The following is a 19,326-nucleotide window of genomic DNA, read 5'->3' as shown; positions in this document are numbered from 1 at the left end:
AGAAAATAGCCCAGACAAATCTGCCATTGCTCCTCGGCAGTGATATTTGTCGGCCATGGCTATAGAGGCTATAACAGTTAGGCTTACCATCAAAATATAAAAGAAATTACTCAAATATCAACCATTCTGCCAGTATTATCTCTGTTCTCCTGTAAATACATGGTGTCTGAGTCCCGTTGAGATGGCTGTGTGCTAGGCGACTTGAACACACAGAGAAACAAAACTTAGCTGTTAGCTCACTCTCACTGTAATGTAAGATATTTTGACCTGAGATCAGATTCTAAAAATGTCTTCTACATCCTGACAGTTTTCTGAAAAAGCTATGTTTCTATGTCAGTCGTTCTTCGATTTTTCAAAAATAGCAGACCTACACACTGTTATCGGATCGGTACTCAGTATCGACCGGTACTATCGATCGGAATCGGTATCCGGAAGGAAGAATGCGGTATCTGTACATCTCTAGTGTGGGCCTCTTACTTCTCCTCTTGCATCTGAGCTGCGGAGGTGACTCGTGTTTTTAAGATATTCAATAGAAGTGCATTTTTTATGCCTGATTTAGCTACTACAGTATGTCTGCCCATGCACTTCCTCCGTCTGATCAGCACAGCTGATTCTTTTGATTAGGTGTGCTGTCATGCTTGTTTGAACACGTGTAGAGAGCCTATTTTAACCAATCAGATTGCTTGGGCGGAACTACTTGTATAATGTTTATTGTAATGAGAAACAGAATCTACAAAGTAACTAAAATTTTCAAATAATTGAAGTAAAAAGTACAATATCTTTCTCTGAGATGTAGTGGAGTAGAAGTAATAAAGTGTTGAAAATTGGAAACAGTCCGGGAAAGGTGTACTATAAAGTTAACTAAAGTTGTAAAAAATGTACTTAACCCATTCTGGGCGGGAACCCCTTTTGGTGTAAGCATTATGTTATGCTTTAGCTATTGAAAAATAGCAGATCTACAAGCTCATAGCGCGCCACCAAGTGGCGCGCTACGAGCTTGTAGGGTACAGTAGCACTTGAGTAAATCATCTGTCGGGTGGAAACCTCACATATCCAAATCTGTAATTTTTCAGGATTCAAATTCAAAAGTAGCAAATCTACAACCTCAAAACAGGTGACTCACTGTTTCTAGACAAGTTAGTTTTCCACATGGTGTTGTCAAAATCCTGTAACTCCACCGGTGACGCTGTCACACTGCTGTGAGTGCGCACGTGTCGTGCATACGTTGTTCGAGCGTAGTAGGGCGTTAATAAGACCTGGAACGCATCTGTGTCACCTTAGCTTGTAACCACTTTAACCATTATTTTAAACTTTACCTAAAATAAGAGTGCTGCGATACGAGCTTGTAGTTCTGCAATTTTAGAAAAATCGTGAAAACGTGTGCAAATCCTTGAAAATATATTCTTTCACAGCAAACATTTTTAACTCATATCTTTGCTTCTGGGGGGGTCCCTCGAACAACAGGAAAACCAGATGGGGGTATGGGTCCAATTACTGTACATTTTTGGGCTCCTTGACATGAAATAGTGTGGGAACCACTGGCATACTAAATAAAAACGTCTGGGTTTCTGAGGCTACTGGCATAGAAACACAGGTTTTTCAGAAAACGGTCTCAGGTCTCAAAGGGTAAAAAAAGAAAAGAAAAGAAGAAAGAAAAGTCAGAATATGGAGATAAGAGGATTCTGCCTGACAGCCATGACATGAACACTGACTTAGTGACTTTCCACCACAGTGAGTCACCCTGAGATCATCACAGAGAGACCAGACCGTTACTGGACCGTCTCTCTCTGTCTGTCGCTTGGCCTGTCAGTCACACTGAGATCATCACAGAGAGACCAGACCGTTACTGGACCGTCTCTCTCTCTCTGTCGCTTGGCCTGTCAGTCACACTGAGATCATCACAGAGAGACCGACCGTACTGGACCGTCTCTCTCTCTCTGTCGCTTGGCCTGTCAGTCACACTGTCTGTTCGTCTCCCCTCTTCCACCGTCGTTAACTCACTTATTTTTTCCCCTCTCTCTCTCGTCTGCATATTCTGTCCATTTTGTTCCGTCTCCCTTTTTATAGAGCTCCAACCGACGTCACGTGTTCTTGGAAAGTCCTACTCCTAGCCCACCGATTACTGATCTTTTTGACTGATATTTTAGTAGCGCAAAATAAATCAGAATATTTTTTCGAGAAGATTTAACCCATTTTGACCTGAGATCAGATTCTAAAAATAGCTATGTTTATATGTCAGTGGTTCTTCGATTTTTCAAAAATAGCAGATCTACAAGCTCATAGCGCGCCACTCGGTGGCGCGCTATGAGCTTGTAGATCTGCTATTTTTCAAAAGCTAAAGTATAACATGATGCCAACACCAAAAGGGGTTCCCGCCCAACTTATAAGCAAACAAATTAAACAAATAAATACAACTATTAAACACAAATTACTTTTTGATAGATTAAAAATAGTAATTAGCAATTATGAAAAGAACATTTAACATTAGTGCGATGAACAATCAAACAAGTAAATATAAAATACACAACAGAATGGGACGCACTTGAGCTTCTAGATTGTCTATTTTCCCTGTGAGGGATGGGAACAGGACAGACTATATATATATATACACACCAGAGCTGTTTGGGCTAGAGTTGTTTGGATTTACCGATACCAGTATCGGAAAAGGGTCCATTTGGTTCCATTTGTACACTCTCAGAGTTAGACCTGTAAGGGTCCATTTGGAACCCCCTCAAGTAACCCTTTAGAGTCTCTGGACCCCACTTTGAGAACCACTGCCGTAGATTTTAATTAAACACAGTTATCGGATCGGTACTCAGTATCGACCGGTACTATCGATCGGAATCGGTATCCGGAAGGAAGAATGCGGTATCTGTACATCTCTAGTTTGGGTCTCTTACTTCTCCTCTTGCATCTGAGCTGCGGAGGTGACTCGTGTTTTTAACCAAGACCGTTGCGTAACACCGCCCTGGGGCCAGCCTGGCCCTCGTTCATTCGCCCCAGAAGTTTTCCAAATCAAACTTATTTTTAGAAGCGTGTGTAGGTAGGCCCCTACGTAGGCATGGCTGTTTCTATAAACCTCACATGAACAAAAAGCTGCCAAGTGTAATTTGCCAGCTGCTGGTCTTTGACGTCAAATCCATGTGAAAGGAGGTGTGAGGTATGTGCATAGGGATACCCGCCGAACGCCACCCGCCCCGGGACCTTTCCTAATGGGAAACAGCCTTCCGTCCGTCGACATGTTGGATTTAAACTGTGTTCAGCCTGCAGGCAAATCTCATGGGTTTCTTTAATGCGCTCTTTAGGACTCACAACGTTAAAGGTAGGTATATGTTTTTGGTTTAAATAAAAGTTATTTTGTTAAAAGGTTAAAACAGTATACTCTGATAGTACTCATAGTTTGTCATAGAAGACATGCTGACTTCTATGGAATCAAAATGACGGTGATGTCTGAGATCTTAAATCCATGTGTTTGCGCACGCACGCACATGTGTGTGTGTGTGTGTGTGTGTGTGTCCATGCACACCTTTTTGAAGACACCGTCGTCCAGATCAGCAGTGACCGTGGCCCTGTGTGTGTCCGTCTGTAACACGCACACAGACACCTGCTCCTCATCCTCTCTGTGTTGTTGGGCTGATGAATGCAGGTCTGCACAGTAAAGGACACAGAGCATCACAGTAAAGGACACAGAGCATCACCGTAACATCATTATCCCAAAGCATTGTACTGTACATACGGTATTATGTTGAGCATCACCGTAACATCATTATCCCAAAGCATTGTACTGTACATACGGTATTATGTTGAGCATCACCGTAACATCATTATCCCAAAGCATTGTACTGTACATACGGTATTATGTTGAGCATCACCGTAACATCATTATCCCAAAGCATTGTACTGTACATACGGTATTATGTTGAGCGTCACAGTAACATCATTATCCCAAAGCATTGTACTGTACATACGGTATTATGTTGAGCGTCACAGTAACATCATTATCCCAAAGCATTGTACTGTACATACGGTATTATGTTGCTGCTGCTGCACCATCCATTTATTTGTTAGATGTAGAATGTCACCACATTTCCAGAGCATAATTTGTACGTTAACGACTCCAGACTACTTTTGGCATTCAAAATGTTAAAAAAACATAATAATAATAATAATAATAATAATGCATTATTTTTTTTTTAAATGTTTTTTTTTGTGGCTTTCGCCTTTATTTTATGGAGGGACAGACAGTAGGCTGACAGGAAATGGGGAGAGAGATGGGGGGGAAGACATGCAGTAAAGGCCGTCGGGATCGGGAGTCGAACCCGCAGCACACTGCCAGACTGGATTACCAGCCAAGGTGCCTGGACCGCTGAGCCACGGCCCAGGCGATAATAATGCATTATTAAATTAATCTGGGGATCTCGGGCATGGCTACCAAGGAGTTAATGACCAGACCCTGAATGCAGAGTGCATGCTGGATATGTTGTGTATACATTGTGCAGCATCCTGTTCTCAGCAGAACTTAGTCAACCAACCTAAGCCAGCGGTTCTCACCCTCAGGGGTCCTTGGGGGGTGTTCCAATTGGACCCTGGCTTATACTGTATACAGAGTGCACAGATGGAAACATTTTGGTTCCATTTGTGCCCTCTCAGAGTTATGGGTGTCCTTGTCATGAAACAGTGTGAGAAGCACTGATCTGAGCTATCAGAACAGGACCATCCATGCTGCTGCTCTACAGACTGAGCTATCATTCTACAGGACCATCCATGCTGCTGCTCTACAGACTGAGCTATCATTCTACAGGACCATCCATGCTGCTGCTCTACAGACTGAGCTATCATTCTACAGGACCATCCATGCTTCTGCTCTACAGACTGAGCTATCATTCTACAGGACCATCCATGCTTCTGCTCTACAGACTGAGCTATCATTCTACAGGACCATCCATGCTGCTGCTCTACAGACTGAGCTATCATTCTACAGGACCATCCATGCTGCTGCTCTACAGACTGAGCTATCATTCTACAGGACCATCCATGCTGCTGCTCTACAGACTGAGCTATCATTCTACAGGACCATCCATGCTGCTGCTCTACAGACTGAGCTATCATTCTACAGGACCATCCATGCTGCTGCTCTACAGACTGAGCTATCATTCTACAGGACCATCCATGCTGCTGCTCTACAGACTGAGCTATCATTCTACAGGACCATCCATGCTGCTGCTCTACAGACTGAGCTATCATTCTACAGGACCATCCATGCTGCTGCTCTACAGACTGAGCTATCATTCTACAGGACCATCCATGCTGCTGCTCTACAGACTGAGCTATCATTCTACAGGACCATCCATGCTGCTGCTCTACAGACTGAGCTATCATTCTACAGGACCATCCATGCTGCTGCTCTACAGACTGAGCTATCATTCTACAGGACCATCCATGCTGCTGCTCTACAGACTGAGCTATCATTCTACAGGACCATCCATGCTGCTGCTCTACAGACTGAGCTATCATTCTACAGGACCATCCATGCTGCTGCTCTACAGATCTGAGCTATCATTCTACAGGACCATCCATGCTGCTGCTCTACAGACTGAGCTATCATTCTACAGGACCATCCATGCTGCTGCTGCTCTACAGACTGATCTATCATTCTACAGGACCATCCATGCTGCTGCTCTACAGATCTGAGCTATCATTCTACAGGACCATCCATGCTGCTGCTCTACAGACTGAGCTATCATTCTACTGGACCATCCATGCTGCTGCTCTACAGACTGAGCTATCATTCTACAGGACCATCCATGCTGCTGCTCTACAGACTGAGCTATCATTCTACAGGACCATCCATGCTGCTGCTGCTCTACAGACTGATCTATCATTCTACAGGACCATCCATGCTGCTGCTCTACAGATCTGAGCTATCATTCTACAGGACCATCCATGCTGCTGCTCTACAGACTGAGCTATCATTCTACTGGACCATCCATGCTGCTGCTCTACAGACTGAGCTATCATTCTACAGGACCATCCATGCTGCTGCTCTACAGACTGAGCTATCATTCTACAGGACCATCCATGCTGCTGCTGCTCTACAGACTGAGCTATCATTCTACAGGACCATCCATCCATGCTGCTCTACAGACTGAGCTATCATTCTACAGGACCATCCATGCTGCTGTTATACAGACTGATCTATCATTCTACAGGACCATCCATGCTGCTGTTATACAGACTGAGCTATCATTCTACAGGACCCTCCATGCTGCTGTTATACAGACTGAGCTATCATTCTACAGGACCATCCATGCTGCTGCTCTACAGACTGAGCTATCATTCTACAGGACCATCCATGCTGCTGCTCTACAGACTGAGCTACCATTCTACAGGACCATCCATGCTGCTGCTCTACAGACTGATCTATCATTCTACAGGACCATCCATGCTGTTGTACTACAGACTGAGCTATCATTCTACAGGACCATCCATGCTGCTGCTGCTCTACAGACTGAGCTATCATTCTACAGGACCATCCATGCTGTTGTACTACAGACTGAGCTATCATTCTACAGGACCATCCATGCTGCTGCTGCTCTACAGACTGAGCTATCATTCTACAGGACCATCCATGCTGTTGTACTACAGACTGAGCTATCATTCTACAGGACCATCCATGCTGTTGTACTACAGACTGAGCTATCATTCTACAGGACCATCCATGCTGTTGTACTACAGACTGAGCTATCATTCTACAGGACCATCCATGCTGTTGTACAGACTGAGCTATCATTCTACAGGACCATCCATGCTGCTGCTCTACAGACTGAGAGTGTTGCACTGCTGGATGCAATCCCTCAGACAGGAAACTGACCTCATATCACCCACACCACACAACGACAACATGAACCAGCCCGGAGGAGGAGGTGGTGGTGGTGGTGGGGAGGGGGATCTAGATCTCATACTCAGTATGACATACTGGTTTCTGCTGTGTGCATGCAGGGGTGGAAGAAGTACTCACATGTTTTACTTTAGTAAAAGTAGCAATACTACAATGTATACTATACTACTTGTTGCAAGTATAAGTCCAGTATTCAAAATTGACTCGACTAAAAGTACGAAAGAATTGGCATCAGAATCCATTCATCATATGATCAGTGGAGTCCTCGCTGGTTTCTGCTGTGTGTTATTTCCTCACTTATGCCATAACTAATAATAGTGTAACTGTCCTCTCTTATAGGAGCACAGTGCATAAAAACATCACATTAACAGTAAAATCCTCAACCCGTTAACAACTTAAACCCTATAACATACTGTAAGGTAAACCCTCCACAACAACTACCTGTCATCATTCCTAGGAAATAACTAATATACAATGCATACGTGTATGTATATATGTGACCAGATTTGACTGAGAGCCTGCCATCACGCAAATTCCAGCTTTTCACCAGAGGAGAAAAACTTGTAGCTAGGTGTAATGTTAGAGACCACAAAAGTGAACCTTTCAAGCCTGTTTTCTCAACTCACTGTTTTCTGCAAGACATTCCTCTATAAGCCATATCTCCAAAACTAGTGGGCCAAACTGAACAACCAATATGTCAATTTGAAGCTATGATTCCCTGCTTTCATATGACGAAAATTCTAAAAAATCCAATGGCAGTCCCTCAGTCAATTTTAGTCACATATTTCCCCCCTCTACAATTACTCTGTGGAATATAGCCAAGCTCACAAAACGTGTTGAGCTGCTATTTTCGCCAAATGTTTGCCCTTTTTCACCAAATGGCATACCTAGAATAGGGTATGATAGGGTTCATGCGGTTAAGAGTTCATGTTGACACTCTCAGAGCTAGGTTAACAGTAAAGATTCAGGATATCACTACGTGCAGAAACGCTCACAGTCACGGCCGTTTGAGAGAAGAGAATCAATGTCACTGGCACCTCTTCATATATAAAGCCCTGGTCGGGAAATTACCGTCATATATTTCATCCATGTTACATCAGAAACCTAGTCGCATTGTAACTCGCTCCAGTGATTGGCTAGGCCTTCTGGTCCCTTTTGCCAACTCTGAACTTGGAAAGGCTGCTTTCAGCATCGGTGCTCCTGATTCTTGGAATCTCTTGCAACAAGAACTTAAACTTAATACCCTGGCATCAATTGGTCATTTTAGGAATTTACTCAATAACCGTCCATCACCTGTATGTTGTCGTTTTAACTGATTGCTGAATATATAATTGTATTAACGGTTTGTTGTAACTAATATTGTTGTTGTATTACTGTTTATTTGTATGTAATCTCGGCATCATTGTAAATGAGGGGTTCCCTCAATGGTCTCTCCGAGAATTTAAATAAAGGTTGAATGAATGTCTGGCAGGGCTGTGAGAGACAATGTCTGGTCTGAATTGATTAAGTCAAACATTATTAATCACAGGGAAATTAAATTTCATCATCACTATAATTTTTCACATGGGTGAGCGTATGTCTTCTGTATGCGTCATGTCATGTTCCGTTCATGCTTTACTTTTTTTCTCTCCCTAATTTAGTTGTAGCCAATTCCTGCATGCATATACGGTAGTCCATGACCACTGCCACTGTTGGTCTAGGGAGGGTGTAGACCGGTGCTTCTGGGAGACCGTCCTCCCCACCTGACTTCCCACTCGCGCGCGCAAAAAAATAGTACCGCCCTGGCCAGGCCGGAGGCACCATGGAGGTGGAATCAAACCCCAGATGCTCCCTTCTCCTTTTCCTGTTAACCCATTTTGACCTGAGATCAGATTCTAAAAATGTCTTCTATATCCTGACAGTTTTCTGAAAAAGCTATGTTTCTATGTCAGTCGTTCTTCGATTTTTCAAAAATAGCAGCCCTACAAGCTCGTAGCGCGCCACTCGGTGGCGCGCTACGAGCTTGTAGATCTGCTATTTTTCAATAGCTAAAGCATAACATAATGCTAACACCAAAAGGGGTTCCCGCCCAAAATGGGTTCATTCCAAGTAATGTACTGTAGTTAATGTAATTCTACCGAGAGACAGGCCTTCGCCTTATGAGGTCTGACTGTAATGTTGTTAGTTTCTGGGAACACACAGAACTAAAATGTGCAACCATAAATGTGCACGTGTGCGCACACAGCGCACACGCACGCACGCACGCACACGCACACACACATCAAAAGGAAGTGTGTGTTCACAATATGACTCAGGACATAATGCAGACAGATCAGCAGCTGAATCTAATCAATCTAATCTGAAGCGTCATGATGGTTTCACTAGTAGTAGGATGACGCAGGTTTTGTCTCCGAGACGTTTCACCTGCTTCTGTTTCAGCCGCTACCAGGAAGGAACCAGATGCCATGATGTGACAGAACTGTCAAACTACAAAGACTACTACTACTACTCTGTCAGTGGCTCAAAAGACTTCCTTCAGCGTGATAAGAAGCTTCTTATCAAACCAATCAACCCCAGTATTATGTCACTGGTGAGAAAAGTATTTTAAATCCCATCACAGAACAGAGGGTTCAACTACAGTGCATTGCTTCTCTGCATATATGCAAATCAACCTGGAATTTACCACTTTTTCATGGCCTGGCATTCACCCTATATTTGGCATGTCATTTTAGGTGGTCAAAACTGTGGTCAGGGTCAATACCTACTGATTTGATTGATCTTACTTGATCTTAGTTTCCAGAATCGGGGTTTAATCCAACTCGGGGTAATGGAAACCTGAATAAGATTGTTTTGTTTTATTCTGTTTTTCAACAAAAAAAATTAAACAATTTGTGGGATTCCTTCTGGGTTTCTTAACCCATTCTGACCTGAGATCAGATTCTAAAAATGTCTTCTACATCCTGACAGTTTTCTGAAAAAGCTATGTTTCTATGTCAGAAAAATAGCAGACCTACAAGCTCATGAGCTTGTAGGTCTGCTATTTTTCAATAGCTAAAGCATAACATAATGCTAACACCAAAAGGGGTTCCCGCCCCAAAATGGGTTAATGTGCTCCTGTCTATTTTCCCAAAAGAAATAGCAACTTCAGAAAGTATTATAGAAAGTATTTATATTTATAGTAGTATGGGTAGTGCTTCACAGTAATGCTGCACACTGTAATCACTATAATAATTCTCACCAATTCATGATGCAGAGAAACAATCTCCCAGATCATAATATTCACACAAAGTATGCAAATCAAATACATAAACTCAACAGAATGTATCAAGAAAAGTGTGATACTCAAAAACGCAGTGCAGAAAAGGAGGGGAAAGGAGTGTGCAGCGAAGCTGTGGGACGGGGTGTGTTCATTGAGTCTGGGGAGACTGACGGTGGTGGGAGTTCTGGTAACAGCCTGTTCTTGTTAGTTGCATGTTAAGTTTATGGCTATGGTGGGTGGTGGTGGTGGTGGGTCCACATATTTGCTCTGAGGCTGGATGCACAATGCATAGCTCTAATGCTACAAATGTCAATGCCTCAATCACATTATAACGATCATTCCAGTATTGACGTGCGTGCAAATGTAGCAGCATTGAGAAGTGGTTCCCAAGGTTTTTAGCTCAAGAACGCAAATGAGAAATTAGACGTTTGCTCGGGACCCAAACTAGTGTAAAAAAGCCTACCTGTGCATGGCAGCGATGTACCGGTCAGTGTCGGGGTGCAGGGGGTCTCAGCAGGGCAAGACCTCGGCTGGTAGAAAGACTCCCTTTCTCTCTGGATCTGATGAGGAGATTATAGGACATGAAGAAGAAGAAGATAACATTGTTATTATTCATGTGTGTGAAGTGATAACACGGTTGTTTGTGTGGAAGCGTTCGTCACTGTCACTCTGTCACGCATACGCACACACATTGTTCACGGTTAACATGTGGCTGTTGGATTCCACCAACAAGTTATCTTACACACACACAGACACACACACACACACACATGTACGCACATAGCCACGCACACCAAGGTCACAAGTAAGTCATTGTTCCACCCCCTCGGTAAGAGACAGGGGTGCAGTGTCACAGACATATAGGAGTCTAGGCTCAGGAGGGGGACTTCGGTATCACACATGTGTACATGCACGTACACACGTACGCGCACGCACACTCACAGTTTACATAAATTATACAGTATATTACAAAACTTTATCTTCAAATTGAATATCGTTTATTTCTGTCCAACGGGGAGGGGGGGGGGATGTTCATCTTTAACCCATTTTGGGCGGGAACCCCTTTTGGTGTTTCAAGCATTCTGTTATACTTTAGCTACTCAAGTTCATAGTTCTATGAACTTGTAGGTCTGCTATTTTTTTTAAATCGTAAAAATGTGGCACAAATCTTTGAATATATATTCTTTCAGAAGACCTTTTATTTGATTTTATTCGACGTCAGGTCAAAATGGGTTAAAACAGTACATCTCTGAATGTGATAGCAAGCAGTGTGGTGCAGTATAGCTTCTGGCTACTCTTTTAATGAGGAATGCTATCAAGCAAGAAGCTTGTTTCAAGCCCATGTCACACGTACATGGGAAAGAGACCGAGAGAGACGCGGTGGACACCAGATTTCCATCATTTTGATCGTGAACATTCCTGTCGCTGCCCTTTGAGAAAACCCTGGAGTTCTTTGGTGTGGTGCACTGGGTGCAACTTAGGGTGGTGTAGCAGCACACGAGTGTGCGCGCGCGCGCACGCACGCACACATACACATACACACACACACACACACACACACACACACACACACACACACACACACACACACACACACACACACACTGTGGGCAGAAACCAGGCGAATGAGGTCATCTTTGAGTTGTCTGATCGTCCACGCTAGCCAATGACTCCATTGTCCACTCGTCTCAATACGCCTATTGTTGTGGGTCTCTCTATGCTCTGTCTATCGGCAGCATCCTGCTCTCAGCCGTCCACGCAGAGTCAATGGGCCTCATTTATCAATCTGTTCCTGGTCAGGCTCATTAATGTGTGTAAAGCATGCATGCAGAGTGCAGTCTGTGCAGACAAAGACTAAAGTGTTGCTGTTTTCTTTGATGGGCACTATAGATACTAGTGGGTGCCTGCCTGCCTGATGGGCACTATAGATGGGTGCCTGCAGCCTGCCTGCCTGTTACGGCCTATTCATTTTCCAGTTTTAGGTGATAAGGGAAATACAACGTCTGGGTTTCCGAGGCTAGTGATAAGGTGACCACCGAAACAGTCGTTATGTAAAAACAGAGAGATGTGTTTGGGTGAGCAGTGAGTCGTTTTCGGTGGTCACCTTATCTGGGGTATGAATAGGCCTTCAGAGCTCACTATAACCTTCGCCGAGCTGGTCGAACCGGCTATTTTTCAGCCAAAGCTTTAATGGAAAACAGAGGAGACACTAGTATAGAGCCCTGAGGGACTCCGCTCAACCGTATGTTAGACCACTGCAGTCTGAATATATATCTCAATATCGGGTAAGGGCTAGTTATATTTAATGCTGGATTAATGCTTATTCAACAAATCTCGTAATCTTGTGGATGGCACAGTGGGGTACAGTAGCTATTCACAAGATTATCTCATTCTGGCACAGATTCGGTTAAGAATACACTTAAAGCGGCTGAATTTTGTGAAACAACAAAAAGCGAAAACAGCAGATTCATCGTTTTTTTGATCCTTTTGAAAATGAAAAAGCAATGTCAATTAATATGTTGAAAATAAAAGTGCAGGGCCAATGTGGATAACGTTTAACTGTTGTTGATGTTGATATGTTGCTGATGATGACGACGTTGAAACAAGCACTTTATATCCTAGCACTTTTTCTGAATGTAGCCTGTTTTATTTTTTCTATCTTTGATTCTATACCTGCACTAGATGCGCCCAGACCTCTGTTTATGCTAATGGTGTCTCATGTCTGTAGTTGCCCTGTATTGTTTGTATTGTTTGTATGTTTTAAACCACTACTCTTGCTGTAAACCTAATTGCCCTTCTGGGACACTAATAAAGACCTTGAACCTTGAACTGTAACCTGGATACTTTTTTAAAACCTCTATTCTTAGAAAAACGGACCCACGTTGCAACTGTACTTGGGTATACCGTTGTCTAAATGTCTACACACCAAAATGTCTTTGCCGTGTAGATCAGCTATTTTTAGCCAATGTTCCCCCGCAGAATAGGGATGCTGGGGTTCAAGTGGTTAACCTACTGTAAGCAAAGCATCCATAATATGGATGCACTATAGAAGTATATCGGGCACAATCAGAGGAAGGAAGTACACAGAGAGGCCTCGTTGGTCGGTGGGTGAGAGAGCAGTAAAGGGTCATGCTCATCAGCAGCAGCACAATTGATGGGTTTGCCAGTCTGACAACACAAAGCAGTGTAGGAATAGGAATGGGTGCAGCTGCGGTGTGTGTGGGCCAACCTAATGAAAAAGATCCCTATGGGCTATTATTGCACTGCATAGACCCACTCATACTTAACCCATTGAAGAAGAATGCCATGCAGGCTCTTGGTCTGTGGATCTAATCCCAGTTTACAACATGGTTCTAGTATTAAAGCAGGGAAATGGGGATGTAATAATTGTGTGTGTTTAGATGGCTGTCATGGCTGCTAATGCATTAATCCAACTTGCAGACTGTGACAGCAGAGTATCGCTGACACACCCGGCATCCATGGAGACTCATGGTGACAGCTGTCGTTGTTGCCATGTCCGCTTATTATAAGCAGATGTTCTTGTATATCTATCAGAGAAGACACTGCACTGGATAGTTATCAGCCAAGCGTGCACATTTACCTTTTTACAGTTTTACAGTTAAAATAAAAAAGACGGATCACACAGGTGACCTGCAGTCCTTATGCACAGCCTTTGACAGCTTCTTTTATTTAAATTTTTTACAAAGGTTATACCAGATTTCAACATTCTCAGAGACATTGGTAATGTTTCAGTGAATACTGTATACTTATAGCTGATAGTAACAACAACCAGACAGTGGCCTTGTGGTTAGAGTGTCCGCCCTGAAACTGGGAGGTTGGGGGTTCGATCCCCGGCCGGGTCACACCAAAGACTGTAAAAATGGGACCCAATGCCTCCCTGCTTGGCACTCAGCATCAATGGGTTGGATTGGGGGTCAAATCAACTAATGATTCCCGAGCGCGGCGCACGCTGCGGCTCACCGTTCCAAGAGATGGGTCAAATGCGGAGAACAAATTTCACTGCGGTAACGTCTGTGACTAATCGTACGACTTTGACTTTGACTAACCAATGCCCTGCTTGTATGCTTTGTGCCAGAATGTTTGTAGACAGGCAGAACTGGTTTAGACCAGACCTTTTCCTTTTAATGTATTTGTTTATTTGGGAACAGTGTATTCAAATGCAGCACAGTGTACTGCACAGTTAGAATTTGATGTGAATATACGAGTTGTCTGTGTGTCTCAGTGACAATGTGGCGATACAGTCATCCTATTATAACTAAGCAAAGGTCTGTCTGTCCTAGTATAGCCCACTGCTTCTCACTGGCAGGTCTGTCTGTCCTATAGCCCACTGCTTCTCACTGGCAGGTCTGTCTGTCCTATAGCCCACTGCTTCTCACTGCCTTGCCCAGTTGATCTGCATTTTGCACACAGACCATTCCATTATGCACAGACTCTCGAAGCCCTTTTTTCAATTGTACCACTTCAACGCTGTTTATTAACTATAATAGAGGGTATGTGCATGCATAAAGTGAATGGCAGATCGAGTGGCAAAAGTGAGTGACAAACTGAATTTAATGTTGTTTAAAGTAATTTCATGCAATCAAATAGGACTTTTCTGTGTGGATGTATGGGCTGTCAAGGCCAGAAAGTAGTTTTTTGCCACTCAGTAGGCTTTCCCGTTTAACTTCCTGGTATGATGATGATGTCACGCGCATACCCTCTATATCTAATATTTAGTCCCTTCCGTATACCTCCATTTTAAATCACGTGGCGTGACACGCCAGTCACCCAGTGCAATGCGTGCACTCACTCACTGAGGCAACAGAAAACTCACGGGGAAGAGTTCACTCCGACATGTCATTTGTAAAGTCATTTGACACGTTTGCAATGCTCGAACGTCACTCGATATAACGTCAAACCAAACGAGGGTGAAACATTGCAGGCATGGTGTTGGGGGGTGCGTGGCATGGTGGTGGGGGGTGCGTGGCATGGTGGTGGGGGGTGCGTGGCAGACAGGCATGGTGGTGGGGGGTGAAACGTTGCAGGCATGGTGGTGGTGGGGGGTGCGTGGCAGACAGGCATGGTGGTGGGGGGTGCGTGGCAGACAGGCATGGTGGTGGGGGGTGCGTGGCAGACAGGCATGGTGGTGGGGGGTGAAACGTTGCAGGCATGGTGGTGGTGGGGGGTGCGTGGCAGACAGGCATGGTGGTGGGGGGTGCGTGGCAGACAGGCATGGTGGTGGGGGGTGCGTGGCAGACAGGCATGGTGGTGGGGGGTGCGTGGCAGACAGGCATGGTGGTGGGGGGTGCGTGGCAGACAGGCATGGTGGTGGGGGGTGCGTGGCAGTCAGGCAGCTGAAAGCCTGGTCACATGACGCTGTTACAGATCTCCTGTCTGACTCTAAGTAGTCAAAGACAATGTTACTGTTACAGAGGCTACTGCACAAAATGTGATAACATGAACATCAGGGTAAAATCTGATCAATTATATCCCGACAGGGTTGCGTAAAGGCGGGGGAGCCTGTCAGGGTTGTCTGTACTGTGCACTGCACACGCTGTCCAGGGCGCTGCTGCCGTGTCAAAACCAACTGTGTGAGTGTGTGAGTGAGTGAGTGAGTGAGTGAGTGAGTGAGTGAGTGAGTGAGTGAGTGAGTGTGTGTGTGTGTGTGTGTGTGTCAGACACACGTATTTATGTGAGTCCCAGCGATACACAGACCCCGCCCCCCCAGGGAATGCCTCGCAGACCACTTGTCTAATAATAATATTAATTTAATTTTGTGCCCAACCCAACTTCCCAAGATCATCCGTTAACAATTCCCTCTCAATCAATAATGTAATCTGCTAACTGTATTACATCGCATTACCCACACTGTACAGTGTTCATATTAGAACGGGTATAAGGACTAGTCCAACAAACATTATGCCCAGCCTTCACCACATGAGCCCCAACATTCCTTTTTTCTGGGGTGGAAATAGCAGATCTGCAAGCTAACCTGTTAGGGTCCAAAGACTCTACTAGCTCTGCTACCCACTACCAGGTCCAATGAGTTGCTCTGTGTGTGATAAGGATATGTTCATATCATTATGCCTGGTGTCATGTCATTTATAGCAGATCAGCAGGATACCCATGTACCTGTCTAGATACTTCCTTAATGTTAACGAAGTCCACACCCACAACACCAGAGGAAGTGCAACGAACCATGTACAACCCAGATTCGGCACAAACAAGGGAAGGGACTAAATTATTTTCGCTCCTATGCCACCAAAATGTGGAACGCCCTACCAACAGTCATTAAGACATGCGAATCCCCCCCCCCCCCCCCCCTTTTTCCCTCACTGTATATATTTATTTTCCCTTTTTACCTCCATTATGATGAATTCCTGTTCTGTCCTTTGTCTATATAGAAGTATCTATTTGTACGTCTCTAAATGTTTTTGATGAATTGAACAAGGTGGACCCTCTTGTAAACAAGTGTAATGCTTAATTGGGTCGTCAAGCTGTTAATACATATTTCAATCAATCAATCAATCAATACACACTTTCTTGGATAATATAATTTTTTAGCTTGTTTTCTTTTCTTTTTTCTTGACTTGGTCGTAACAGTACAGAGATGTCCAAAGAAGAGGACATGCAGCGCTACGTCTCCAGTCGGTATGATGGTATCTAACCAGGGACATTTTGTGGTCAACTACCGGGTTTCTGGTCAGCTACCAGCGCCCCTTTACGTAAACACTTAGCACTAATCAGTGACTCCCAAGAAACCATGGCTTTATATTTTCTAAATATATAAACAGCAATGGGAGCAGCTTATGCTGTCATGCATGTTGAATGTTACATACGTGGCCGTAACACCAACCAGGCATAGTGGGCAACAAGGGCATCCAGGTCACTTTCACTTCCTATTCTCCGGCTTGCAGAGCGCCATTGTAAGAAACAGCTTATGTTAGCATTAGCTCACGCTGTCCATCTTTCGCCAGAAACGTTAATATGTCGTGCGTGATGCGATGAAAAATCACAAATCAGATCCGAACCTCGGATGGATGGTCATCACCACTGACAGCGCCGTATTTTTGAGTGGTGCAACCACTCCCTTACGGACTTATGTGTGTGGGTGGCTGGCTGCCTGCCTGGCTGGCTGGGTGGGTATGAGCATGAAAACAGCATGGTTGTTTTTCGCAACCTAACACACACACAAACACACACGCACATATTAACTGTATATGATTTCGGGTGTGCCAGTACAGTACAGTGACAGTACAGTACAGTACTGTGGGTCTGGAACTCCCCCCCCCCCCCTGGGAACCCCCACACGGAGCTGCACCACTCACTTTACACGGGTGTGATTTTTCAGAGAAAAGAACCAAAGAAAATTGTACGTTTAATGGGACTCTATGGGATACGCGCGCACGTTTCCTGGTGCTGGGGGGTATGCAAGGCATTGCCTAGCAACCGGGCCAGTGTTAATGGGACTCTATGGGATACGCGCGCACGTTTCCTGGTGCTGGGGGGTATGCAAGGCATTGCCTAGCAACCGGGCCAGTGTTAATGGGATACGCGCGCACGTTTCCTGGTGCTGGGGGGTATGCAAGGCATTGCCTAGCAACCGGGCCAGTGTTAATGGGACTCTATGGGATACGCGTGCAAGTTTCCTGGTGCTGGGGGGTATGCAAGGCATTGCCTAGCAACCGGGCCAGTGTTAAAAGTTGATTTCCAGCGAAACCGTTTCATATTTGATATAAAGCTTTATCTACGGGAATTTTCATAGTTGGCATACAACTGGTGTAGAGGGAAAGTACGAGAATTCTCTTAGTTGTCATAGAAATAATTAAGAAACGATCTGAAATGATTAGCTGTATCAGCTTAAGTCTGATGTTTTACTTAGTTGTACGCCGGTGTTGCATGCCGTAAATAGCAGATCTACAAGCTTGCAACGCGCCACATCCGTGACTCGTTGTGAGCTTGTAGATCTGCCATTTACTGCAGCACAATACAGGAAAAAAAACGTAAGTATAACTGAGTCTTTAGATAGAAGCAACATGGAGTTCTGAAGCAGGCAGGTCTGGACATGGTACAACGAGCTACTTAGGCATGGGGGCTTTAAATCTAGCAGCCACACGTGCACATGCACGCACATACAGTATGCATGCACACAGACACTTAACACACCCATAGCAGAATCAACCTCATTGTATTCCCTCACTGACTCGCACTCAGAAGACAAGTGGGATGTGGGCGTGGGTCCAGAACTCAGCTGTGGAACATACTCCACCCGGCTAGATCTCACACTCAAGAGATCAGCGTTTCCAAACACTGGGCCGGGACCCATTTGTCTTTCAAAGGATTACAATTTCAAATTCCACAAAAAAAAAATATATATATATTGAAAATAGCTGATCTACAAGCTCACAACGTGACGCATCGCAACATCATTGCAGATCAGTATATTGTATTGGCCGTGGGATAATGTAGATCAAAACGTTTCCATTGTGTATGTTGAGGTTGTGGGGGAAGCAGAAGGAGGAAATACAGGAGTGATAGGATTCAAGTTCCAACATCAATTAGTCACATTGACTGTAGAGCGTCGCAGTCCCGCCCCCTCGAGAGACCCGGAAAAGAAATCCCCGTTCATTTTCCTCACAGACTTTTCAGAAAGTATTTATTTAAAGACGTTTACGCCGCGGACAAAGCCAACTCTTGTCGTGACAACACAATGTTTCGGGCCAAACAAAGAATTAGAAAGTAGAAAAAAACTGCAGGTTACAACACTTTTTTTTGTTGTTTTTCTTCTTTGTAATTATTTGTTTGGTCCAAAATATTGTGTTTGTTGTCATGATTTGTCACGACTCGAGTTGGCTTCGTACGACGCTTAAAAGGTCTTAAATAAATACTTTTTGAAATGTCTATGGGAAAAATGCATTGGGATTCATTTCCTGGGCCTGGCGTCGTCATGAAAGGGGGCGGGACTGCGACGCTCTAGTCTATATTGTAGGCCAGCTCGGGTTTGCCATGAATATCAAAAGATGAGTAATCATTTTTCCACAAGTTTAAATTAATTGACAAAAAATGAATAGGTAATTACTTTGCATTGGATTTTTGTGTACATTGCCCGTCGGGTAATTAGCCTACAGGTCATTTTTTACTTTCTGGGGCTGAGCGATAAAAAATAAATAAAAGTCATACCTCAATGTTA

At 44.2% G+C, this 19,326-nt stretch overlaps 1 protein-coding gene across 1 annotated transcript in view; it reads right to left on the bottom strand.

Moving 5' to 3' along the window:
- LOC306923282 (A-kinase anchor protein 13-like) overlaps window positions 1-19,326 on the bottom strand; it is an 88,421-nt gene that overhangs the window by 62,706 nt on the left and 6,389 nt on the right. Inside the window, exons 2-3 of the mRNA XM_079501322.1 lie at window positions 10,600-10,696; window positions 3,527-3,648 (exon numbers count right to left, since the gene is read on the bottom strand). Coding sequence (XP_079357448.1) covers window positions 3,527-3,648; window positions 10,600-10,696 — 219 coding nt within the window. The remainder of the gene's footprint in view (window positions 1-3,526; window positions 3,649-10,599; window positions 10,697-19,326) is intronic.

Source organism: Electrona antarctica, assembly GCF_951216825.1.
Source record: "Electrona antarctica genome assembly, chromosome: 5".
NCBI classification, from domain to species: Eukaryota; Metazoa; Chordata; class Actinopteri; order Myctophiformes; family Myctophidae; genus Electrona; species Electrona antarctica.
The sequence above is the reverse complement of the archived record's forward strand: the minus strand, read 5'-3'. Positions and strand labels throughout refer to the sequence as shown.